Raw genomic sequence first — 27,177 nt, 5'->3', positions numbered from 1 at the left:
CCCATTAAGTTGGGCTGCAGAGCATGATTTATTATTGATTTCTTCTATTAATATTCCTTCTCTTATTACTGTATCAATTTGAGGAAACCAGTTTTTTTTAAGTGCTATTTGGATTGCTACATTGTTAACACACCATGCTCCAGTGTTAGCTTGTGAGAGTGGCGTCCGGCAGATTCTTCAGTCTTAGGTGCTTTGCGTGACGTCATGTTCGATGTGTAGGTCACTGTAGACGGGGTGTATGCACGGCTACCGGACATAAACGCTGCTTTGCTTGTGCGGCATCTAAGGAGACAGAGGAGTCGCGCTTCGCTCTGCAGCAGCAGCTGTTCCCAGCCCCGGCTCGCTGTAGCGGGGCGATTTCATGCATTTCTCTCTGGGGAAGGGCGGAAAACGGGCACACATTGTTCTGTGAAAACTCCAAGTCTCGTTTTTTTCCCCCTCAAGTTGTTTAAAACGTGCTGTGGAAAGAATTGATTCCATTTGGCTCATCAACAAGGATGCTCTGGCACCATGCAGCTGTTTTGCAGAAGAGCGGTCCTCAAACACACCACAGCCGCATAGCTGCTTTGTTTGAAATCATTCGGATGATACGGAAGGCTTGGGGATGGGTGGGTGGGGTGCGGTCCTCTCCCTCCACACGTGATCTGATGTATGCAGGTCCTTCTAGACCAGCCAAGTGGCTTCTACATCCCTGAGCTTAGCAGCATAGTTATCCAACAGCAAGACACAGAAGAGGCAGCCATTGTATCAGGAGGCTGTGGAAAATCCAGCAGCAGCAAATTCTGTAGTTCTAGCCCAGATGTGTCCCTCTGAAATAGCTAATGAGCAAGGAATAGGATCGGGCTCCTAGAGTCGGCCCAGTGCAGCTAAAGTGTTAGGGTCGTCCGTCTGTGTGCAAACGCAGTAGGGACAAGCTGATGGTGGTGACCTGCCAGGCTCTGGGCTGCTGGTACCCACACCTCATCTCCTTCGGCCCTTGCATGTCTTCAAGGAGCTTCCTCTCTCTGCTTCACAAGCAAGTGTGCACAGGCTCTGAGAGGCACACTCGCCTACACCACACAGCGAGAGGCAGAGTCCACCCTGGGCTGGGTCCAGGCACTGGACTTCGGACAAACAGGAGGATCCCTGGATGCAAACCCCACGTGGACTGAGAAGCAGCTGCTGACCTGACATTCCCTCTCTGAGCTGTCCTTCAGGCAGAGTCCTGTCGGGGGCTGGTGGGTGGGACTCGCTTGGCAGGACAAGGCACAGGCTGACAGCTCGCGGCGCGTGATGGATGGGCTTACCAGTTGCTATTTCCTCATAGAAATGACAGTATTTTAATTTATTGAGTACTCAGCTTTTCTAAAGAATCCCTGGTTATTCAGATGTTTACATGAGTGAGGCTGGGGTTGGCTTCCTTCTTCTGGGGTGAGGTCGTCAAGGAAAAGGGGATGTTTCAAAGCACTGGATTTGAGATAAAACACGTGGTTCCGAGGCTCCAGGCACTTCAGCAAGTCTCATGGACTCTCTTTTCTTGTTTGAATATAACAGTAAAAATCCCTACATTTAATTAACCATATGTATGCATGCAGGTGTGTGGGGGTCACTATCATACTTCTAAGGTAATGTGAGAATCCAGTGAGTTAGCACATGTATAAGCAAGAATGTCCTTAAAGTATTGATGTTAAAAGTCTAATATTTAATTAAGCTATTAAAGCCGTATAGGAAAAGGCATCTCTCTGTGGATTAGCAAAGGCACAGGAAGGATTCCCTTTACAAAGATGTCCTCCAAAAAATCAGAAACAGGACTAATACATGGCTACTGGGGCAAAAAAAAAAAAAAAAAAAAAAAGACCTAAATAATAAGAATTAGCTGTGACAACCCAAAATGTCTCTGGACATTAACGCGTGTCCCTGGGGGCAGAACCCGGCCCTGGGGAGAGGTCCTATGCATCCACAGGACCTGAAGTCTGCACGGTACCCTCTGAGCAGGTGCCCACGGGTGAGGCACGCCAAGAGCCACTATAAAGGCTCTGAGACCGAGTCTCCCGTTCAGACTCGAGAACAAAGGAGAAGCGTCCTCGCCAGATCTGGATGAGCTATCTCCCCCGAGCGGTTTCGTTCAGGATTTCGTCGACTGACATCCACACAGGGCTGTCCCCCTCGATTCTGGGAGACAGGCTGTCTTACCATCACGCTGTGATTGAGGAAACGCACGAAGGGATTGGATTTCTTGCCTAAGGAGAGTCTAGATCAGATTGGAAATATTCTTCCTCATCTTTCAAAGTGCTTTTACCTCCTACATATCATTCACATGCTGTCTGTAGAGAATGCTCCACACAGGAAGCCCCCACGGGGGCCAACTGTAATATGAATTTTGACAGTGGCATGCCCTTTGGTTATTTCCTCGGTAAATAATTCACTGGTTACTTTTGTTTCTTGGGAGCCTCTTCTGTACGTGAGGCTGTGGACAAATTCCCAAGATCAGGATGGGTCTCGGTTTTCTTGTTTGGAAAATGTGATTTACAAGTGAGAATATGTCCTTTCTGGATCAGAGATTCTCTGAGAAGGGGAAATAGCATATGAAATCCCTTATAGGTGGAATATAAAAAGGAATACTACAATTAAATTTATTCACAAAACAGAGACTCACAGACTTGCAGAACCAACTTATGGCTGCCGAGGGACAGCATGCGTGGAAGGGAGAGTTACGGAGTGTGGGATGGACATGGACGCGCGGCTGTTTCAGGTGGATGGCAACAGGGACCTACTGCATTAGCACAGGGCACGCTGCTCAATGTCGTGCGGCAGCCTGGACGGGCGGGGAGTGTGGGGGAGAATGGACACGTGTATGAGTGAGTCCCTTTGCTGCCTACCTGAAACTACCATAACACTGATAATCAGCTATGCATGCGTGCATTGCTAAGTTGCTCCAGCCGTGTTCGACTCTATGCGACCCTATGGACTGTAGCCTGCCAGGCTCCTCTGTCCATGGAGGTTCTCCACGCAAGAGTACTGGACCGGGCTGCCGTGCCCTCAGTTCACTTCAGTTCAGTCGCTCAGTTGTGTCCAACTCTTTGAGACCCAGTGGACTGCAGCACACCAGGCCTCCCTGTCTACCACCAACTCCCGGAGTTCACCCAAACTCATGTCCATTGAGTCGGTGATGCCACCCAACCATCTCATCCTCTGTCGCCCCTTCTCCTCCTGCCCTCAATCTTTCCCAACATCAGGGAATACATGCCCTGCCCTACTCCAGGGCATCTTCCTGACCCAGGGATTGAACCCATGTCTCTTAAGTCTCTTGCACTGGTAGGCGGCTTCTTCACCACTACAGCCATCTGGGAAGCCCTAGCAGGCTATGCTCCAAAACTAAAGAAAAAGGCAAAAAAATTATTTGAATTTTTTCTATACTGATCTATCTATATGTTTTTTGAGGGGCTGGGGCAGAACTTCCCCCTGATTGGTATTTCCTTAACTTGTATGATGAATTGTGACGCGCGTGCCAAACGTGCCAATCACGCAGCGACTGGCATGTTTGCAAGGAGGCATCACTAGCGATTTGACAGTCTCGGCCATCAGAAACCTTAGCCATGGAGATGGCGCTCAAGCTCCGACACACGGGCTCCAGGCTCTCAGCCCTGCCGGCATCAGTGTGGGTCAGAACCACGTATGCACTCCCACTTTCTCTCGTTCTAACGCAGACTGAAGGTGCTCCCTGGACCCTTAGAAGGACTAGGGTTCAGGCAGCCAAAGGCACTAGCATCTCACCCAGTGCTGAGGACAGGCGTCCTTTCAACTGAGAGAGACCCAACTGGATGCCGTCTTCCGTTCCTTCCCATAAGTCATGTCAAGTGCTAAGACTGAACAGGATAAGTCACCACTATCTTAGGAACAAAATTCCAGCTCAGCCGACACCTGGAGTCTTTTTATCAGCCAGTTCCACTGGGAAGACTGTTCACTGAGATATTTGATTTCTATTTTTCAAAGTCAAATATCTCACCACCAAACCCCTTTTGCAATGGACACTACCTGAAGGGAAGGTAAAACAAGTTCTCGGTGTGTATTAGCTACTAGAAGGACAATTAAATATCAGTGTTGGGCAAGTGAGGAAGGTGGTCACTGGGAGAACGTTGTCCCACCCTCAAGATGCCTTTGCCACCCGGTGGGCACTGCTTGGGCGGCGTGGGTCAGGGAGATCCTGGAGGCCGGGAATCTAGATCAGCGTGGCTCTCCTGCAGCCCCAGAGCGGAAGAGACACCTCGAGTGAGTAAGAGCGCTGGTCGGAAGAACTGACAATGAAATCTCGGCGATTCTTTACTCACTGCAAAAACAGGCAACGGACATCCCTGCTCCGAGAAATACCGCGTGTCCAGAAATACACAGTTGAGTCACTAACCCATACGGCTATTGGAGAATGGAGCAGTTAGTTTCCCAGTGGAGACTATACAGCGGGTTCCATACCAAATTCTGAAAATAAAATCAGCTGAACCAGAACAATGACTTTCCATAACAGGCATTGTGCACACTCCAGACAATGGGGGATTCAGACATATAAACAGAAGGCAAACAACAGAAGCTTCCAAAAGGAAACACCTGCTATTTTAAAAATGGAACAAGATACTAATGATTATTTCAGATGAAGTTTTTAAAATGATTTAGGCTTCACCGTAGTGACCACAAAATGAGATTTAAAGCACTGAAGAAAAATATAGGAGTAGCAATATCTATGGGCTTCCCTGGTGGCTCAGAGGATAAAGCGTCTGCCTGCAATGCAGGAGACCTGGGTTCGATCCCTGGGCCAGGAAGATCCCCTGGAGAAGGAAATGGCAACCAACTCCAGTACTCTTGCCTGGAAAATCCCATGGACAGAGCAATATCTATAGTTAACGGGGAATTTTCTGTCTTTTCCAGTTCTCCCTCTCAGCAATAGGAGAAAACATGTTTATAGGCAAAAAAGGTTACTTGTCTTTAAGAAAGAACACATAAAAATAATTGGAATATACACATAGATACTATTTAATAACATTAAAGTGTCTCTAAATTTGAAACAGTAGCAAAACATTGATGACTTTGATTAAAGAGTAACATGAGACAAACTCCAGAAAAGTAAAGCTGTGTGAAGGACACTTCTCACTACGTTCCTGATTCGTCAAAGACTTAGGAGATGCTGAAATGGCTCACAAATCACACACAGAAAAAAAATCACTGTGGTTTTCAGAGGCAGAAACTTTCTTTCTTTCTCTTTTAACAAAAAAGTTTATTGAAAGGTTTGGGGAAGGTTTATCTCTTGGTGTCTGACCTCATCCCCATGAAAGGGCCTTACAGAGATCCACCTCCAGGGTGGTCCATCAGACTCCGAGGGTCTGAAATCAATGGTATTATTGTCAACACCTTCCTGAAATATCCAATGGAACATGTTCCTTTTACGCTTTAAGTTTCTGTGCAATATATAAGGACACTTGAAAAATCAGGAGCGGGGGAGTATAGCATTCTTATTTTCAAAAAAACAAAAGCAGGAGGAGAAGGGGGAGACAGAGGATGAGATGGCTGCATGGCATCACTGACTCAATGGACACGAGTTTGAGCAAACTCCGGGAGATAGTGGAGGGCAGGGAAGCCTGGCGTGCTGCAGTCCATGGGGTCGCAAAGAGTCAGACACGACTTAGCCACTGAACAGGAACAACAGCAAAAAGCAGAAGCTGAGGGGCTTCCCCCAGCTTCTCCAGGCGGCAGTGTGATCGCGGCTGAGCCTGCAGGCTCCTCTCCCACGGGTGAGCCAGCTCCCTGCTGTTTTATTCCAGGAAGCCCTGTTGACGCAAGGCCAGCAGAATATAGAGATCAGTGGGGCAATGCAAGCTGGAAATGGGAATGACAGTGAATTCCTGGAACTGCTAGCGTCAGACCCCAGGCAGAAGAGTTCAATCCTAGCCTTATCTCGCAGGGCAGTAACACCGCCCGAGGAAACTTCCCCAAGAACAGGAAGTATCAATGCTAAACGGAGAAGCGTGTCTAGGACACTTGATGCTTTTGAAAATATTTATTTATTCTTGTTCAAAGTGCTCAGGAATATCTGGACTAGGCTTGATATAAAAATGTAACAAATATAGAAAGGTATTAACTCATTCTAATAAAGCTTCAGCACATTAAAAATACAGCCAGGGCTTTATTTTAAGTTCTAAGATAAGATTAGATGCTATAAATAACTGAAATCCCATGTTGAACATGTGAATACGGGCTTTCAATGACAGGGAACGCTAGTCTCCTGGAAACACACACAGAAAAGATGTAATATTTAATAACTATAGACTTAAAGTAAAAGTGTTAGTCGCTCAGTCATGCCCAACTCTTTGAGACCCCCATGGACTATAGCCCGCCAGGCTCCTCTGACCATGGGATTCTCCAGGCAAGAATCCTGGAGCGGGTTGCCATTGCCTTCTCCAGGCGATCTTCTCGATTCAGAGATCAAACCCAGGTCTCCTGCATTGCAGGCAGATTCTTTACCATCTGAACATAGAATACATGGAATTAAAACACATAAAGACACACAGGCATGTGTACGCACACACATACGTGGACACACTTCAGAATTCTGAGGTTATTTCCTGTAACGCGGGTGTCAATTCTAAGAAGAATTATTTCACTCCGGGACCTCTCACCACTTCGGCGACTGTCAGGGAAGGAGGCAGAACGGCAGCCCAGGGCCCCTCATCCTTCAGAAACGCCAGTTCCAAAGGACCCATCTATTCATCTTTCCCATCAGCAGGCCATTTCTATGACTCATCTTTCCTTCCAAGATATCTGACATTTTTGAAGGGCACCCTCTTTGTTAACTTTTATTTTCTTCTACTAAAGAAGTCTTTTTTAATCTTCTGGAATTAAGGGGCTCACTTTCATCCACAAAGTTCTTTTTGTTTACTTCCCCGGTCTGATTATTCTTACTTGAGGGTCTGCAGATGGCTACAGATCCTTCTTCGTCAATGCTATCCTCAAAATAAAGTCCTAAAAATACCAGCGGCAATTAACACTTGGACATCTCCTTTTCGGCTAATAGCCGTTTCACGGAATGTCTGTGTTTGAATTAGATCAGTATTAAACAAATAAAGAAAGATGAAAAAAGAGGACCCTCACTTCAGATCAGAAACTGGCTGCACCTTTCAAGATGTCACAAGAATTAAATTCTGAGTTGAGGTTGAAAAATCAATTGCACAAATGGAAGACCAATAATCAAAAGACAAAAAACAAGCAGCTACACAACAAAAAACTTCCTGGAAGAAAAAAATGGGAGTTTTGGGTGGAAATACACAGCTCGTGAGCCAACGCAGTAATGTGTTTGATGCGATTGCAGGACAAAGCTCCTAGACGCACAGCATCCAGACCAGGGAGGGTGGTCGTGCAGCTGCTACAGGCCCAGAGGCCAGGACCCCAAAAGGGAGGCAAGAGACTCGGAAGAAGGTGATCCGAATCTGAGTACGATTTTCATACGAGCAGTTGGTCGGAAGTCAGGGGTGTGCATGACACAGCAGCAGCCACTTCAATGTGAAAAAGGTTAGCAGAGCAAGCTCTCTCCTGAGTTCTGCCGAGATCCGTGGATTCAGAGTAAAGGGAGCTGGGATGGGGGCCAGCCGAAGCACGAGGGAAGAGACGGCTCACCGGGGTGCCAGGAGCTCCGAGGTTGGATGCTAGAGGCATTGCCGGGGCATCTGAGGTGGCGTGCGCTGGTGGGGTGGGGTGGGAAGGTGGGGTTCCTGTTCAGGAAGCGGGCGGGTAACAGAGGTAAGCCTTTCCGATGGGACAGTGTCACAGCACATGCTGCGGCGGGGGCCACCTTCCGGGTGCCGTGAAGGTCCCGCCGGCCCCCTGCACCGTCAGCCAGTGGCGCGGGATTGCACTCCTATCTGAGGTACTACATCTGGGGTCTATGGACTGCGCTCTTATCCACGGTATTACACGTAGTGGTCTATGGACTGCCCTTATCCATGGACTATGCTCTTATCCATGGACTGCGCTCTTATCCGAGGTATTACATCTACGGGTCTATGGACTGGGCTCTTCCATGGTGTTATATGTGGTAGTCTATGGACTGCGCTCTTATCCATGGTATTACACGTAGTGGTCTATGGACTGCCCTTATCCATGGACTATGCCCTTATCCATGGACTGTGCTCTTATCCATGGTATTACATCTAGGCATCTATGGACTGCGCTCTTATCCATGGTATTACATCTAGGGGTCAATGGACTGTGCTCTTATCCGTGGTATTACACGTAGTGGTCTATGGACTGCCCTTATCCATGGACTATGCCCTTATCCATGGACTGTGCTCTTATCCGTGGTATTACATCTAGGCATCTATGGACTGCGCTCTTATCCATGGTATTACATCTAGTGGTCTAACTGTAACCAGGCCAGCAGGGTCCTGTGGGCCTTCGTGGGACACCTCACCACCCCCCAGCCTCCCCTGCAGCTCCTCTCTGAAGATAACATGTTGATAATAGTACCCAGATAATAGTGTCTGATGCACATTTCCTGAGTTGCCTTACAGATGCTAAAACCCCCGCCAAATGGAAGAAATTAAACTGCTTGATGACCAGGAGCCCCCAGACCCGCTGGCACCTAAGGACTGATAACGCTAACCCCTGTGACACCACCCTGCCACCTCACCCTCCATCAGAGAACTGGACACGAGCTGATCACACCCCCTGAGTTCCTACTCCGTCACCTGGCCTTAAAAAACCCTCTGTGGAAGCCCTTCGGGGACTTGGGGGTTTTCTGGGCATGAGTCACCCATTCTCCTTGCTTCTCTGCTCCAAACTGAGTTCTCAGTGTGTTCGACTCACTGTTCACTGGAAGCATGAACTTGTGTTTGGTAGAGTAACAATGATCGAGCTCCCCTAAAGCTACGGATGTGCTGCCTCATAACCAATTGCGTCCAGCTCTCCTGGATTTCAAGTGAAACCTCCTAATGCTATTATTTGGACTTCCCTGTGGCTCAGACGGTAAAGCGTCTGTCTACAGTGCGGGAGACCTGGGTTCCGTCCCTGGGTCGGGAAGATCTGCTGGAGAAGGAAATGGCAACCCACTCCAGTACTCTTGCCTGGAAAATCCCACGGACAGAGGAGCCTGGTAGGCTGCAGTCCATGGCGTCGCAAAGAGTCGGACACGACTGAGCGACTTCACTTTCCCTTCCTTTCCTTAATGCCGTTATTTAGTCCAAACCCTTTCTCCTTGTCTCTAGTTGACTGGGACTTTTAAAAAAGTGACTATTCAAATACAGTTCTACTGCGTGACTATGACTTTATTCTACGACTTGTAGAGGTGAAGTCTATGCCCTCAGGATGCTCTTTAGTTCTTTCCTATACAACACTTGAGGAGAACAGGCTGATGTCATCCCCAGGCATCTCTTGATTTCAAGATATACTCTTCAAAGAGAAACACCGGCCAGAGGAGAAATTATTTCTAAGAAAGACGTGAAGCTGACGCGTGAACAGGAGGGAATCTCCTGGGGGCTCAGGTGCACTCACTTTATTTCTCATCTGTGGTGTGTCTGACACTGAGTTTCTTTTAAGTGAAGCTGTGGAATCAATCTCATTGTCTGGAAATTTTAAGTGGGATTCAATGTTAAGCAAGAATCTCACAGGGAAATTGTGGTTTTGAGAAAAGTTGAACTTTTTTAGTTCAGCTTTCAGGAGTTAGATTGTTTTCTCTGCAATAACGTGTGACATGTGTGTGTTCAGTCGTGTCCGACTCTGTGCGACCCAGGGACTGTAGCCTGCCAGGCTCCTCTGTCCATGGGATTCTCCAGGCAAGAGTACCGCAGTGAGTTGGCACTCCCTTCTCCAGGGGATCTTCCTGAGCCAGGCATTGAACCCTCGTCTCCTGCACTGACAGGTAGATTCTTTACCATTGAGCCACCAGGGAAGCCCCAATATCATATTTGTCATTAACTGAGTAATTTTTGTAGTGAATTTTACTCTGTTATATGTATTTTATTATTATTATTATTTTTTATTTTGTGGGGGGCTCCAAAATCACTGCAGATGGTGATTGCAGCCATGAAATTAAAAGACGCTTACTCCTTGGAAGAAAAGTTATGACCAACCTAGATAGCATATTCAAAAGCAGAGACATTACTTTGCCGACTAAGGTCCGTCTAGTCAAGGCTATGGTTTTTCCAGTGGTCATGTATGGATGTGAGAGTTGGACTGTGAAGAAGGCTGAGCGCTGAAGAATTGATGCTTTTGAACTGTGGTGTTGGAGAAGACTCTTGAGAGTTCCTTGGACTGCAAGGAGATCCAACCAGTCCATTCTGAAGGAGATCAGCCCTGGGTGTTCTTTGGAAGGAATGATGCTAAAGCTGAAACTCCAGTACTTTGGCCACCTCATGAGAAGAGTTGACTGACTGGAAAAGACTCTGATGCTGGGAGGGATTGGGGGCAGGAGGAGAAGGGGACGACCGAGGATGAGATGGCTGGATGGCATCACCGACTCGATGGACGTGAGTCTGAGTGAACTCCGGGGGTTGGTGATGGACAGGGAGGCCTGGCGTGCTGCGATTCATGGGGTCACAAAGAGTCGGACACGACTGAGCGACTGCACTGAACTGATATGTAAGCATCTATTCTGAGTAATGTGCCCATTACATAACCAGGAAAGCCTGTCCTCCTTGCTTCTCTGGAGTACTCTAAGAACAGAATGAATATCCGTGAGTCTCAGATGCATCCCTCCGTCCTCCCTGGGTGAGACAGTCGGGGAGATTTGTCAGTGAGCTACTCCAGCACTTCTGTCCTTCTATGATGAGAAATACAAATACTTGTAAAGTATCGGGTGTTAAGTGATGAGGAATCTCCCCCACGGCTTCCGAGTGGGGAAGCCACCTTCCTGTTTCAGCTTTCTGCTTCGGTCATCCAGCCTCCTATTCACCCCGCCTCCACTCTTCCCTTCAGGTTGTAACGGTGCGGCTTCGGGCTCTCACACTAAAATCTGTTGTGAATCTCGCCCTCCGCACCTGCCCAGGTGTAACACTGGCCCCTTCTCCAAGCTGATTGAAAAGAGTAGGAAGTTAAAAGCCACACAAACAAAAGAAAACTGCTTCGTAGTCAGCCACAGGGCTCTCTTCATTGTGTTCCAAATCACTGCAAAGTCATAGGTCCTCAAGGCTGGGGTCTTTCACTGAATCTCAGAGAGGCTAGTCTTGTTGGCCGATGCTGAATGAGGGTTCTTTAGAGATGTATCTTCACAAGGCTTAAAAAACGCCACGGTCACTAACTGGAGTGGATTATGTCAAAAACACATGCACGCTAACCTAGTAGCTCAGTCAGTAAAGAATCTGCCTGCAGTACAGGAGACCTGGGTTCGATCCCTGGGTCGGGAAGATCCCCCTGGAGAAGGAAATGGCAACCCACTCCGGCAATCTTGCCTGGGAAATCCCACGGACAGAGGAGGCTGGTGGGCTACAGCCCACGGTGTTGCGAAGAGCCGGGCATGACTAAGCAACTGACACTGACTTACTTAACGTTCATTCGCTAACACTTTAGTTTTTATTACGGAGACACCAACTCCAGCATAGAACTCATTGTCCTCTGTTTTTTTTTTTTTAATTTAAAACAGACTTTAAGTCCGAAGAACAGTTATGGGCCTTACAAAGACAACATTTTAATAAAAAACATCAATGGTGACAATGTAGCTGAGAACCTCTTGGGCCGAAGACGTTATTTACCCAGAATTAATTACTTCCATTTCATTTCGGCTTCCTTTTTTGTTTGTTTGTTTTTGGTTCCAAGTCTTCAGGAATTATCTAGCAGTGCTTTGAATATAAAAACATTTGTTCCTATGTCAGGATTTCCATGCCATCCACACAGGGCTCACATTGGACTCCTGGAAGGCCTATTTCTGCTTCAGCTCTTCTAGAATGTAAGCTTCTAGGCTGGACACAGAGAGGAAGGAGACGGGTATTTTGATCTTTTTAATCGGGGGGAAATGCGCCCTTTTGAAGGTCTGCCCTGTACTTCCCATGAGTCAGACATCTGACGACATGAATGAACTCGGCTGTCTACATCACAATGGGCTTGTCTGGGTGGGACGTCAGGGGGCCCAGAATCGCAGGCCCTTCAGGCTCCCAGGTTGGACAGTTTCTTAAGAAAATTCTGCCATGCCTAAGGTGTTTGAAAATAAATTTGTATCGACTTATTTAAACATTAAGTTTGCATTCACATCAGCGATGCGTGTAGCGTCTTTGCCACTGGCTCTTAAGGATACAGGTAGGTAGCCTCTCTGATTCAAGAAGGAGAAAACCAGGAAGAAAAAGACGACCGTCGCCCCACCCCAGAGTGAGAAGATTTATGCCTGGGCCACCTGGATTGGCCATTTCTACCATCTTCCCCTGGTTATTATTTACAACCGCTGGGGGAAAGTAAGAGTCATTTCAAAAATTTGCCAGAGAAGCCATAGCTTTCTATCACACGCACAGCCTGGTGTAAGAGTGCGTGGACGCGGGGCACTCAGCCTCTTGTCTAGACTGCCCCGAGGAGCTGAACGTGGGAGCTTTTTCCACGTGCGGGCTCGACGGCTTCCGACCGTCTCTTTCTGCTGCGTGACGGAGGACAAAGTCAGAGGATGTGTTTCCATTTCCAGACGGCATTTAGAAAGCATGGCGTGTCTGGTAAGAATTTCGCTCGGGGTCGTTTTAGAAAGACTGCAAATGTTTACTAAGGACGGGCTGGAGGTGAACGAAAGAAAACAAAGGACTTGAAGACTGGCATTCCTGATCCAAGAGAAAAGCGAGACGCTTCGGTGCTCTGCTTGTCAAAACATTCCATCAGGGTAGGAGACCAGGGCTTCCGAAGGCAGAGCTTGAGGCTGGCTCAGAAGCAGAGGACAGTGTTCCTTCTCTCCCCCCAGCTTATCAGGTCCCTTAGGGTCTGTGTGGGGCTTTCAACCAAAACTCAAAACGGCATTACTATCGTTACCTGGCCTCTGAACCCACAGACACGTTTCCCTGGGGGCCATGAAAGGAAGCCCAGGTCCCCAGAACCGTCAACTTGAGACGCCGGAACCCAGGGAATCACTTTCTCACCATCCCCAGGGCCGGTGGAGGGTGTGGACCGCCGGTCTCCCTGAGGTTTTGCTTGCGGAGGCCACCGCCCCGAATCCACGCGCCCCTTCCCCACGCACGTGCACCAGCCGGCTGGCCTGCAGGCTTCCTTTCTGTGCTTCTGCATAAACCATACTTTCACCAACATCCCAGCTTCACATAAAAACATCTAACCTCAGTCAAAGGGTTCAGAGGAGAGGGACCTGCCAAGGTCGAAAAAAGTCGTTTTCTTTCTCAAGTTCATTCTCTCTTCTGCCTGAGCTCTGAGAACGAATGCTCTGCTTCTTTCGTTTGGATGGACATTTAGAAAGAGTGATCTTCCCCTGGTATTTCTAGGGAGGTAGACACTTCACGCAAGATTGGAGTGTTTGAGGCGCTAGGTATGCACCTTTCTTTAGCAACACCTAGAGACAAGGATGTACTTTTTCATTATGAAGGAATTTGGTCGAGGCTGCCGGAGGGTGTGTGTGTGTGTGGTTATTTTCTGGGTAAATAAAATATGAAAACATTTAGATTCTGTCTCTGTACTCAGATACTGGGCGGCCCATGGCCCAGTGCGTCATTATTGATCACGGATAATGGTGCTACCGTAAACATGTCCTCTGCTGACTCTGTTTTTTAAATCAGATATTAATATGTGCCCTGCTGTTACTGTAGGCAGCTGTGTTGTGGGCAGTGGCTGTTGCAGTTGATAGATGGTGGGCCACAACCATCATGACTAATTTTCACCAGGGGCTTTCTTGATTCCTATTATTGAATGATGCATTCTACTGGTACGAAACATAGGAATCCAGGGGGTAACCTTCGTCCTGCTTCATCAGAGTCATGACGCTTTCAATGATCATGGAAATAAATTTTTCTGTAAGTGCTGACTTTCAATCATCAGCTTCTGTCTAAAATGATGTTCTCTGAGTCCATGTAGTGAGGAAGGATTACAATTTTGTCTTTTTAAGATTTTTAACAATGTAGTCTTCCTTTCGGATAGGCTCCAGACTGGACGTTTATCTAACAAACTGTGACTCATGTTCGAATGGTCCTTTGAAATTAAATATTTACCACATTGGGGCAGGGCTCGGGGAGTAAGCCAGGGTCCTGCTAGTCCCTGTCTGTTCTCCATCTGCGCAATTAAATCGTTTCTACAGCACAGTCGAAAGTCCTACTTTAAGAAAATGCTTACTTAACCTTGCCAGAAAAGACCCTGATGTTGGGAAAGATTGAAGGCAAAAAGGAGAAGGGAACGATAGAGGACGAGATGGTTGGATGGAATCACCGACGCGATGGACCTGAGTTTGAGCAAGCTCTGGGAGTTGGTGATGGGCAGGGAGGCCTGGCGTGCTGCAGTCCATGGGGTTGGAGAGAGTCGGACACGACTGAGCAACTGAATAACAATCTCGCCGGAAAGAAGGCAAGAGTGATGTTATGGTTGGAAGCTGTGGGGGCTTGAGCACCAAACGTGTCCTGAATGAGACAAGCAGACAAAGGGCTTTCCGAAGGGGAGGGTCTTGATCAGAGCTCGAGCTGGCAAGGCAAATCCCCCTAAGAGACCACGGGGTTAAGGGGGAGGAGGAGGGACAGACAGACCAGGAAGCTGTTCAGATGCACTGCCACAGCCCAGAAAGGGCAAAGAATGATTCAGAAATAGCAGAAGCCCGCCTGGCTTCTGGGCTCGTGCAACCTTCGTCTGCACAGAGCTCTCACCTACTCTCACCTACAGGGGTGTGACCTGCTCTGTCTATTTGTGTCCTTGGTGCCTAGTTGGGGCGACAGATGCGCAAACGATATTCACCGGACGAATAACTTCACGTGCAGCCGCCGCTGACTGCGCGTCACCAACCGCCTGAGTGCGGGGCCACGTTCCCCGGCGTCTCTTTTTTAAAAGTTAATTATTTGTGGCTGCGCCGGGCCTTCGCTGCCGCCCGCAGGCTTTCTCTAGTTGGGGCGAGCGGGGGCCACTCTCGGTTGCGGCGCGTGGGCGTCTCATTGTGGTAGCGTCTCTGGTTGCAGAGCACGGGCTCTTGGCTACTTGGGCTTCAGGAGCTATGGCCCCCAGGCTCTAGAGCACAGGCTCAGGAGTCGGGGTGCATGGGCTTAACTGTCCCGGGGCATGTGGGGTCTTCCCGGAGCAGGGATCGAGCCTGTGTCTCCTGCATTGACGGGCGGATTCTTTAACGCTGAGCCAACAGGGAAGCCCCTCCTGGCATCGTTTTTGACTAGAAACTGTCCCCAGTGGACTGACTCACCCAAGTACGCACCGCACCAGCTTCTCTTGAGAGCTTGGTGACTTGAGCAAGTTATAAGTCAGGCAGCTCCTCTCAGGAGGTCTCCAGGATGGGTCTTGCCTTAGCCCAAGATGCCGCCCTGCTCCCTCGGACCTCACCCACCACGGATCTCACCTCCTGCTCTGCGAGGCTCACGCTGGCTCCCGAGGTGTCTCTTAAGGACCCCAGGCACACCTCAACCTTGGGGCCACCCCTGCCACTCAGGGGCCCTGCCCCCGTTCACGGAAGCACCTCCTTCTTCCAGACACACGCCTTGTGCACAGATGACACAAAATACAGATTTTGAGGGTTGCAAGAATATAAAATTCCATTATTAAAAGGAGGCTAGGGTTCTTAACCGTGGCAGATACGAAAGAAAACGTCCCGTTAGAAGCGTACCACTGACGTGCGACGCACGCCTCAGGCGGGCATCGTCCAGACCTGCTGTGGTGCCGCCTTTCCTGCAGAGAGGAGTTAAGCAGCTGAGCTGGGTGCAGCCACAGCGGCGTCCAGCTAGCCGGAACCACCGCCTTTCCAGACAGGCACTAAAAATAAGCCTGCGATGCTGAAAGTAGGTGAGAGCTCTGTGCAGACGAAGGCTACACGAGCCCAGAAGCCAGGCAGGCCTCTGCTATTTCTGAATCATTCTTTGCCCTTTCTGGGCTGTGACAGAGTAGCTGACCGGGGGGTGCTTTCTGTTAGGTCCGTGGGGCAGACCATTGACACGCACCTGCCTGGAGTGGCTGCAGCTGCTGTGGAAAGCGGTCTGCCACGGCAGTGCGGTGTGTGTGTCCCACAGGAGCAAGGGTCATCGCGTAGCCAAGATGGGCGGCCATGTGCTGGGGGAAACCCACCCCAGTGGCGGACCACACACAGTGTGTATAGGCAGCTTGAAGATCTATGCTCTGAGCACCTCTACACGGCTCCACAGTGACCGACCAGTTTTCAAATTTACGTTGAGCTGTTTCAAAGAACAAAAATTCCGTTCTTTCCCATATCCCAGTTATACACGTTTGAGGGTGTCAATCAGCAACAGGTGACAGGATGGACCGCCCGTTGGTGAGACCACAGCTTACCTGGGAGAGGGCATGACCAGGCCGCCGAGGCTCAGAGCCGCTCGGGCCCCCACCCCCCAGCTCCTGGAGGCCAGCGGCAGCCACCCACCTGGGCCGCCGAGAGGGCCCGCATCCCCCGCACCCCATCCATCCGCGGCCACCCACCTCCGAGAGCGTTCTGTTCCCGCTGTGCTTCCTCTCTGCTTTTCACGTTGATTTATATTGTTGAACTTAAGGAATCTTGTGAGGTTAAGAATTATTTGCTCATACTTTGACCCAAGTCCAGGGACCCACAGACTGTGGGAAACTCTTGGCTCCTTGAAAAAAATGCAACGGCCAACTCGTGCCGGTTCTGCCTCTGCTGACGGGAGTGAGCTCTCAGCCGCACCCTTCCAGGAACTGGGGTTTCAGTCTCGAGCCTCCTGCTGCCAGGCGCAGGGAGGGCGAGCGAGGGGTTGGCGGTACAGCCCTGGGACCGGTCACATGGGGGCTGCCCCTCGCCCACTGCAGCTTCTGGGGCCGTTCAACCACCTCAGTGATTCCCAACACTGGGGGCTTCATCTGTCTTTGGATTACCAATTTGTGTAACACCCGACTGCCTAGGAAAACAGGTGCCTCGTGAAGGTGGATGCCGTTCAAAAGCTGAAATAACCTATCTTACCCAACTTTATGGTAAAAAACCAAAGGGCTGAGGGGCTAGGAATCTAAGTAACTGAAATGATGATTTACATTGACCTCAGGTGGAAAACTCTGAGCGCTTTTCGGTGAGGTGATGCGCAAAGGCCAAGGCGTCTCTGTTGGCTGAATCCTGGGCCACCTGCGTCTCTCCTGATCCCTGTGCTGTGGGGCCTTGTATCCCATGGAGACACTCACTCTGCTTCGACAGGAATTCCGCAACAGAAATTCCCTCTGATGCTTGCAGCTCGACCGCCTTTAGCCTCCACCGTGTGTACAGAAAGAAGAAAGAGAAAAGAGAAGACAGAACCGGCCACAGAACCAGCTTGTTGGTGGGAACGCAAACTGGTGCAGCCACCATGGAAAGCAGTCTGGAGGTTCCTTGAAAACACCAAAATGAGAGTTACCATCCGATCCAGCAATCCCACTCCTGGGCGTACACCCAGAGAAAAACACGGTCTGAAAGATACCTGGACCCCAGCGTTCACTGCAGCGCTATTTACAACAGCCAAGTCACGAAAGCAACCCAACGTCCATCGGCAGAGCAATGGATGCGGAAGTTGTGGTGAAGATACCTGGACCCCAGCGTTCACTGCAGCGCTATTTACAACAGCCAAGTCACGAAAGCAACCCAATGTCCATCGGCAGAGCAATGGATGCGGAAGTTGTGGTACACGTGTGCAAGGGAATGCCACTCAGAGCAAAAGAATCCCATTTGCAGGAAGGTGGACGGCCTAGTAAGGATCATACTAAGACAAACAGATAACATCACTTCCGTGTGGAATCTGAACTATGATACAAATGAGCTTGTTTAGAAAAACAGAGAGTCACGCAGACACATAAAACAAGCTTATGGTTACCAAGGGGAAAGTGGGGGAAGATGAATTTGGAATTTGGAAGTAACTTACACACACCACTCTATATGAAAAAGATAAACAAGGGCTGACTGTCGAGCACAGGGAGCTATGCTCAAAATCTTGTAATAACCTAAACGGGAAAGAATCTGAAAAAGAACACATGTACACACACAACCGAATCACTGCGCTGTACACCTGAACCATTGTAAACCAACTATATATCTCAACCAAAAAAGGAACAGAAAAAGATACAGGGGCCGGACACCTCTGGGGGTGGCCAGTGTGCGACCGCTAGTGATCAAGTCTGAGAACTGAGTTGTTGCCTTTCTTTGTGTATAGTGAGTTTCCCTCTGGCTTAGATGGTAAAGAGCCTGCCTGCAATGTGGGAGACCTGGGTTTAATCCCTGGGTTGGGAAGAGCCCCTGGAGAAGGAAATGACAATCCAATCCAGTACTCTTGCCTGGAGAATTCCATGGATAACTGAGCCTGGGGGGCTATAGTCCATAGGGTTGCAAAGGGTCAGAAATGACTGAGCGACTAACACTTTGTATATGGTCCCCTGAGGAGTGTTGCTGGATTAGGGCTTAACACTCCCTAATTACTCCAATAGTCTTTCCAGTAGTCATGTACAGATATGAGAGTTGGACTATAAAGAAAGCTGAGCTCCAAAGAATTGATGCGTTTCAACTGTGGTGCTGGAGAAGACTCTAAAGAGTCCCTTGGAAAGCAAGGAGACCAAACCAGTCAATCTTAAAGAAAACCAACCCTAAATAATCTTTGGAAGGACTGATGCTGGAGCTGAAGCTCCAATACTTTGGCCATCTAATGTGAACAGCTGACTCACTGGAAAAGACCCTGATGCTGGGAAAGATTGAAGGCAGGAGAAGAGGGCGACAGAGGATGAGATGGTTGGAGGGCGTCACCGATTCACTGGACATGAACTTGGGCAAACTCCGGGAGATGGTGAGGGATAGAGAAGCCTGGCGTGCGGCAGCCCATGGGGTCGCGAAGAGTCAGATGAACTTGGCAACTGGACAATTTAGTAGGAATACTGGACATACGAACTCTCCAATAACAACAAAGTCTCAACTCATCTTTTAAAGCGCTTCACTGATTCACGAAGCAGCTGAAGAGAGGCCTGAGAGCCACCACTCTTGAGGCAGGGGAGTGAAACCTCTTTTCCTCTCTGCCTGCAGGCCTCCCCCCACCCCACAGGGTAACAACGGTCAGGAGGCCTGCAGATGCAGACGGTCACTGCGCTGGAACAGGCACTCATCTGAAACTCTGAGAGCTTGCGTTCTGTTCTGGCTCCAGCGTGGAGCGGGTCTCCGCGCCGGATGTTACTGTCCTCGCCTGTGACCTAGGAGGACGAGGCTGGGCCCCTCTGTGGGCCCCCCGGCTCTGACCGGGGAGTCCAGGGCGCACAGACAGCTGGCCTCAGCCCCGCCCCCACCTCCCGCCCCGGCTACTGGCTTGCTGGAATGATCCCTGGGGCGGGTGGCTCGGTCTGTGAGAAACACTTCTCCCCCGGTGACGACCCGCCACCCACCCTCCAGCCTGGCTCGATGCAGGCGGCAAATGAGGGCTTACTCATTCGCTAACACGGGGGCGACGCTGGAGCCGGAATCCAGAGCACATTTGTGCTTTCTGCTTGGACTCCCGGAGTTATTCAGTAACAGAGTGTTTCTGGTGTTGGCTGTCACCATGGTGAGGAGCACAGGAGCTGGACCCCATGCCCGTATAAGGCAGGGCGGGCCCGGAGCTCTGGGAGCCAGGCTCTGCGGCCAGGCGCGGTCGCGGCTGCTCCGGGGGCAACGAGGGGAAGACAGGCGGCGAGGGACCCCAGGGGAGAACGTGGGAAAGGACAGACTCTGCGCCGGCTCTCTGAGCCCAGAGTCCGCCCACGGCTATTTTAGTGGATTCCGTTACTTCTGAAAAATACTATCAGCCCAAAAGGAGGGCAGAAATAGCTCTGCTCTCACTAGAATCCCATCGGGGTAGAGCTGTTAATTGGCAAAGATTTCATACACGTCCACCAGGTTTGTGGAATGGGCCCAGACATTCTGTTTTCATAAAAGATTTAATAAAGTCTATGCGACTGTCCTGACAATGAATAACTTCGGTGATGCACTGGGCTCTCCCCGTAGACAGTGATAAATGGGGTTAGCGATTTCTTCTCAGTGGGTTTCTTTCTGGCTTCTTACTGTCAGTCACTCCTATCCCCTTACTGATCAATATTCAACAGCACGTGTGAATCAGTCAGGCAGCCTCAGTTAGAATCACCCAGTTTGGATCTGTGTGGGCCAGAAAGTGAGTTTAGTGATGCCAAACACCCCTGCCATCCTGGTATGGGGGTGGGGGGGGAATCACCGTCCCTGGCTCTTGAACCAACTACCCAGACAACTGCTGAGTCTCAATTTAATTTGATTTCATTTGATAATGTGTCTGCAGATTAAAGTCAAGCCCGTGCTAGGTTACCCGTGTTAATGAAATTAACCAGAAGGTGTCACTTTCTGCGTTCTGGCAAGGCGGCGAAAGACTCAAGGCATTTTCTTAATCAGGGGTGACAGGAAATAACGCCTGTGCTGTAAACTTAGTAAATGAGAATAGACCTGGGGTCCTGTAGAAATTCCCTTCTAATGACCTCTTTGAGGAGACTCTTGGTGTCCTTTAACAATCCGCTGCTGTGCGGACAGTATCGCGTATGGAAATGCTCAGAGGGAACTGTCTTTACAGGAGAAAAGCGTTCTTGCAAAAGCATCAGTGTTCGCCTACTGGTCCCACGTTAGCTAATCACAAGCAGTGAGAAGGGACAGACCCGGCCCCCTTCTGCTTGGTCTGTCTGGGTTCTCTCTGGTGGATCCCAGGGAGAAGAACAGTCCAGAGCCAGGCTCCCTCCGACAAAGGCAGGTCTCACAGACACGTGCGGTCTCAGGGCGCTGGTTTCTCTTCTCTGTGCCCGTATAAGGCTGAGCAAGCTGAGCTAGGGAGGCCAGAGCCTGCAAGCAGGCTTTCCGCCACTGCTCCGGAAGCATCGCTGGGAAAATCTATAGCTGGGAACCCCAGGGGAATTTTAAGTCTCATGGAACAGCCTCCATATATTTAAAAATACTTCTCCTTGTGAAATGCTGATAAAGCATCCTCAACTAGCAATTCCTGAAGCACTGAGTCCCTGCCAAGAGCAGAGGAAGCAACCACAGCAAAAACTGACGCGATGTACCAGCCCGTGGAGACTCTTGGAAGCTTCGATTTCCGGGCAGAAGACCACTCCTCCGCTGTGATCATTGCACCAAGGTAATGGTCGGCTGCGTGTTAGCACATAAGCTCCCCGCATCTATAAAGGGGGCCCGTCACACCTTTGACCATTTGACTTCTGGGGTGGGGACTCGGGTCCAGAAGGAGGCAGGACCTGACACCCAGCCACAGATCTGGGTCCCCAACCAGTCATCTCTTCCTCCTGGTGGGCGAGGGGGGGCATGGCGACTTAAAACACAAGGGTTCAACTTGCTGAAGCTCATTGGGAACCCCCGAGGATGGCTATGATTCCCGATTCCAGCAAGGACAGAGAGATGCAGGCGAGAAGTCCCACAGGCCTCTGACCACCTGACGTGGGACGTGGGTGAGCCCTGGAGGGGAAGGAGCTATCCCAAAGTGCAAGGACTCGAGAGACCATGTCCTAAGATGAAAAACTACTCCCTACACTGCCACGCGCCAAAGAGGTCTTAAACACATGAATATAAACGAACCTTTAACTTCAGCAATGCCGAGACTCAAATATCAGCTTTCAAAGCAACACTTGGATGAAACGTGTTCAAGTATCAGGCCCACATTTCAAACATTGCCGGATGCTGTGGTAACTCGAGGCGACCTTTTCTCTCTGACTTACCTGTGAATTGCCTGTACATAAGAGGCATTCAGGGAAGGTGTGGGGTAATTTCAAAAGTCAAAGTGATTCTCAGTGGTTCAATGCAGCACTCTCTAGTTTAAATAGATACCAGGGTATAAATACAACAATGTATTCATGGTGGTTCAATGCCAACGCCCTCTAGTTTAAATAGATATCAGAGTATAAATGCAACTGCTTTCTTTATGCAATATTTTTTACAAAATATATGTTTATATATACTGTAAATACTAAACATAATTGCAGTATGTACACATATATGCACACGTATATTTATGACAATGAGCAAGAGAGAAGATGCTTGAGAAGGCCAACACTGTTCTCAAATTACTGAGAAAGTGGCATACAGAGACTGAATTCTGCATTCTATTCTTGCTTGCTTCATGGAAATGAACTCACCTGTATTGAATTTCTTATGATTGTATGCAAATGACTTAATCAGGTTATCTACAGCACTTGGTACGAAATGGAAGTAAAATGAAGACGATATTTATCACTTACCCGCCCTCCTTTCTCGGGGTAGCACTGGCAGCCCCCGCTGCAGTCTCTGCCTCCACAAGGCACGTCCAGTTTCTTCACACCCTGCAGAAATGAAGCCGAGAACGTTAACGTTAACGTTCTCAAGCACAGAGAACGTTACCCATCGCCCTCCAACCACAGCGAGGGCCGAACGCCACTGCTGACAGTCCTTCCACGCGTGACGACTATCAATCAAAACACTCGGGCAGTCTTTAAAGAAACAGGATTTAACTTTCAGAGCAGTCTGAGGTCCGTAAGCAAAGGTATGGCGGTTTCACGCACAGCTCTTTCTGCCCACGCCTCCCAACTATCAACACGCCCCTCACCAGACGGGCCGAGTGTTCCAATCGGTGAACCTCCGCCGATGCACCATCACCACCCCAAGCCCACGGTCGACATCAAGGCCGCCCTTGGTGCTGCACATTCGAGGGTGAATTAGCCTTTTTCCAGTGCCTACTAAGTGCCACATGCCAAGCTGCGTCCTGGGGCTCAAAAGTCAAGGAGAACACTATCCAGGGATCCTGTGTGAAGTGAGCCTCGGATAAGGTGTTAATCGCTTTATTTTCAAGGAGGAACTCCAGGCTTCATTCTGCCTGGAAAGGTCGGGGGTGGGTTCTGGGAGAGACTTCCGAGGCTGGGTAGGACGGTCAGGGTGACTGCCCGCGGCACTCTGCAGGGCCGCCTGACAAAGCACAGACCTACTGAGTTGCAGGGAAGGAGCTTCTGATCCAGAGGCGGAATTTGCAGATACTCCTGGTGGGATGACACACCCTCCCCTCCATCACAGGGAGCCACCAGCCACGGAGAAGTCCCCACCCCTTCCCTTCCCTGAGGCGTGCTAATTTGGGGTACAGAGAGGGCGGGTTGGTGGTGAGGTTTCTCCTAAGTGTTTATTCGGCTGGGTTGGGGTGATATCGTCGACGTGTGCGCCAGTCCCTGAGATGTCACTGTTAGATGACTTTAGCGATAGCGGGGGGATTTCTCTGGCTAGACAATTCCAAAGAGGAAAAAGGCCTTTCTTGGCCTCTACGTCAGTGTTTCAGGCATGAGATGGACTTGCAGACTGGACCATGCCTGAATTCCTCCCTTCAGACAGTGTCCATAGTACTAAGCGTTTTGAGTCGGGAATGACGATCAGCTCGGCCCTCCTTCTCCCCTCTCTGATCAGCCCGTCAGCTATGCCCACCTGCAGCCCCATCCCACCCCCAACAGGTGAGTTAGTGCAGCTGGTCCCCGGGGATCCTCTATCTGGCTTCTCACTCTTGGCCAGGTGGTCCGGAGCCCACAGGGAGCCGATCTGGCGGGCACCCTGGGTGCAGTAAGCCCTGGTGAGCACTCGGCCAGACCTAACGTGCAAGCAGCGGCCCCAACTACAGAGACCGATCCAGCTCATCAGCATCACATTCCACCAGGGCAGCCCCTCCCCTTCCGAGCTGAGTCCCAGTGACGAAACCGGGGTCCCTTGGGGAGTTCTTCTGTCTGGTTTTTGGGCCAACACATTGGTCAGCATTCTCCCGGCTCCCCAGGGGTTCACGGGGAGATGCGGATGGGGCTGCCTGGCCGCCTCGACGCCTCCTGCCAGCACAAGCCTCCTGCTCGGTCAATGCTGGGGGGCACAAGTGAACTCTGACTCCACGCTGCCTGGCGGGAGCATCATCGGCCTCATCAGAGATGCAGCGTCCTTTCTGTAGACAGGACACATCCCTTTGCCAAGTCCTTTCTTTGGAGGGGCGGTATTGGAGAGTCTCACATTTGTTGTTTTTATTCTTTCCCTAATGTAATATCGGCTGCATCTGTCACTACTTTGAAGAACTAAAAAAAAAAAAAAAAAAATCTGAAGATCTCAAACTCTTTACAGAAACCAGCACCTCTAAAGTCTTCTGAGACTCTTGGTATCCTTCTGAGCTGAGTCAGGCGACAGGAGAGCATAAGAGTAAACACAAATGGATAAGAGGGCTTCCCAGGTGGTGCTAGTGGTAAAGAAGTGCCTTCCAATGCAGGAGATGCGGGTTCGATCCCTGGGTCAGAAAGATCTCCTGGGAGAGGACATGTCCACCCACTCCAGTACTCTTGCTGGGAAATCCCAAGGATGGAGGAGCCTGGTAGGCTATAACCCATGGGGTCGTAACAAGTTGGACACGACTGAAGCGACTTAGCTCACACGCACAAATATGGATAAAGTCCTTTCATGCCCTCCAAGTGCGATTCTAGGTATTTGCCCAATTTTGTATGGCTTCAGTGTTTAACTACAGTGGGGCTCATTCTAAAACCGCCCGACCCTGGATATTTGGTGTTTACACATCCAGCTGCGGGCCAAGTCGTTGGTGTGCGGATTATTCTGAGCACCAAAGCGAGAAGCCTGGATGCGCCGCGTTGGACTTTGTCCTCTGCACGACTGGGACGTAAATAGGCACGCGGGCAAGGTGAACTCGGCTCACACGGTCATGATTCACTTACCAGTTGCTTGGAAAGGGTAGGGGGACTCCTCAGGCTGAAGTGAGAAGCATACACTCCTATTCCCCAGCTGGGGTTTCACATGTTACTTTTAATTTTGATTTTAAAGCCACTTGCCAAATCCCTGTATATAAATCAATGGTCGAAACAACTTTAATGGCTTCAAATCGACCTAACAGACTTTCTGTTCTAGCTCTAGGGTATGTACTGGATTTAGTTACAGAAATGCGCTCATAACCTGCTCAAAATTCGACAGTGCTTTCTGCTTTGGGAACAAGGCTTGCAGGCCTGAAGACTCCCAGTCTCCATACTTCTCGGCCATGAGCCCAGGGCTCAGATACCATGACTCAGGACGTGGGGGAGACAATGTTGAGAGGTAGCCCTCCACCTGATAAGCCAATTTCCATCCTGGAAATTCCAGCCCTCGTGTGTATGTCTCTGTGTGTGTGTGTGTGTGTGTGTGTGTATGTCTCTGTGTGTGTGTGTCTGTGTGTGTATGTCTCTGTGTGTGTGTGTGTGTGTGTGTGTGTCTGTATGAGTTTCCACCAGCGTCCCACACATCCCACAGAGGGGCTCTTAAGAATTCCAACAGCAACAAGAGCCCTAAATGCCACCTTCTGGAATTTCAGACCTCTAGGATGAACAGAAGTATTTACTTCTCTAGGGCAGGGCACGTGCTCCAGACGTCTCTTAGAGGCTGAACAAGTTTCAGGCTGAGCCTCAGCATTCTCTGGAGAGGACCTGGGCTCTGGAACATTCTCAAGACACAAATGCCCTCCTGAGGCTCTCAGATGAGGAGTGTGTGAAGGGCTATGTGTGTCTGTTCCAGCCCCAGTTGCCCACCCCCCCCAAAGGAGAACAAGAGCTCAGACCAACCACTGCCCAAGCCAAGCCCTCAGGTCCAGCCCTGATTCTGTGACTCAACACAACTCGAAGACACAGCAGGGTCCTCTTGTCAGCGCCTTAATAGAGATGACGTGCTTCCTCCCCGCCTACACCCACCTCAAGAGTCTGCCCACCACCCTCGCAGAGGACAAGCTAGCCCCGTCCAGACCTTCAACTTCGGGGTCTCCAGGACAGCATGCTTCCACCCGTCAGGGCCAAGCTCTCTCCGAAACATCAATCCATTGCTTGTTAGTTTCCCACCTCGGTCCCCGCTGGGACCTTGGTGCAGAGCAATACTCCAGCAGCAGCGCCCCCTGAGCCCCCTGCGGGTCACCCAGCATCTCAGGGGGAGACGCAGCTCCAGGGCCTGGAAGCTCCTGGAGAGCCCCTGTTCTGGACCAGCTGCGTCTACTCAGCAGAGCTGGCCAAGCGCTCACCCTGGTGTGAACGTCCTTCATCTCAGGGCAGGCAAGAGCTCACGGGCCAACGGAACCAAGGACGCTGCAAGGACTCCCAACCTTGGAGAATGTTTGAGTCCCATCTTGACGTCTCAAAAAGTGCTTCGGGGCTAATGGAAGTGGTTTTGAAAGATGAAAGTGAACTAAGTTTGGGGAAGTCAGAGAGAAGGAGCCTGAACGTGAAGAGCCCAGTAAACCAGGAGCGTCTCTGCGCTGCCTCTGGAGGAGATGAAGGGCAGGCAATCTCCTTTCGACAACTGGGAACAAAACCTGTGCTGGCAAGGGAGGAGGAGGGCAGGGAGGACGGATTGGTATTGAGGGGAGGCTCGGACACAGCGTCAAAGAGGCAATCCCTCCACGCTGGATAAAACGCTGCTCCCTCCAGACCCTTGCTACTCCCCCTGTTGTGTGGATGCCTCATCGGCACCGGCCCGGTGCCGCTCAGGACCGCAGACCCCGGCCCAGGGTTCCAGCAGGGCTTCCAGGTAAGCAGGGATGATGGGCGGGCTCTGAGCAAGGGGATTTGCTTGGAGACAATGAGCCATCTCTTCAGTGGAGCAGAAACTGCCATTTCCTGCAGGGTCACCAGAGCCCTGCCTAAGGCGGACCCAGGCGTGACCATTCTAGACACGTGCCAGCCCTCGACATCTTTTGAACCCTGCCACCTGGGGCGTGCTCAGAGTGGCTCTGAGTACTCAGGACTCAGTCTGAGCTTATAATCAACCACAGGGCCAAAAATTTCAGTTCTTTTTTCCTTAGTCAAAACATCCTTTCGAGACTCTCTCTTTCTCTCTCTTTTTTTTTTTTTGCTGAATTTTGTGCTGTTCTGAATTGGTAGCCAGCATTGCTGTGCTGATTGGAAATTCAAGGAACTGGAAATGACTTGGATCGCTTAAGAGTCAACTGGCAATGTAAAGGCATAAGATACATTCTCTAGAGACCTTGGATCATATTCTACCCAAACGGAATGTAACAGATGGTTTCCAGGGCAACATGGAGAGCTCTGAACAAGAGATTTCTTAGTGAGCTTTTTACA

General features: G+C 50.1%; 1 protein-coding gene across 2 annotated transcripts in view; it reads right to left on the bottom strand.

The window, feature by feature from the left end:
• Positions 1–27,177, bottom strand: part of COL4A2 (collagen type IV alpha 2 chain) — a 158,695-nt gene that overhangs the window by 86,204 nt on the left and 45,314 nt on the right. For both annotated transcript variants that reach the window (XR_011259529.1, XM_069602009.1), the window contains exon 4: positions 22,327–22,407. Coding sequence is in view for 1 of the 2 variants with exons in the window: in XM_069602009.1 (XP_069458110.1) it covers positions 22,327–22,407 (81 nt within the window). In the remaining variant the exon portion in view is untranslated. The remainder of the gene's footprint in view (positions 1–22,326; positions 22,408–27,177) is intronic.

This window comes from Ovis canadensis, chromosome 10 (assembly GCF_042477335.2).
Source record: "Ovis canadensis isolate MfBH-ARS-UI-01 breed Bighorn chromosome 10, ARS-UI_OviCan_v2, whole genome shotgun sequence".
Taxonomy (NCBI): Eukaryota; Metazoa; Chordata; class Mammalia; order Artiodactyla; family Bovidae; genus Ovis; species Ovis canadensis.
Note: the sequence above shows the minus strand (reverse complement) of the source record. Positions and strands in the feature narration are given on the sequence as shown.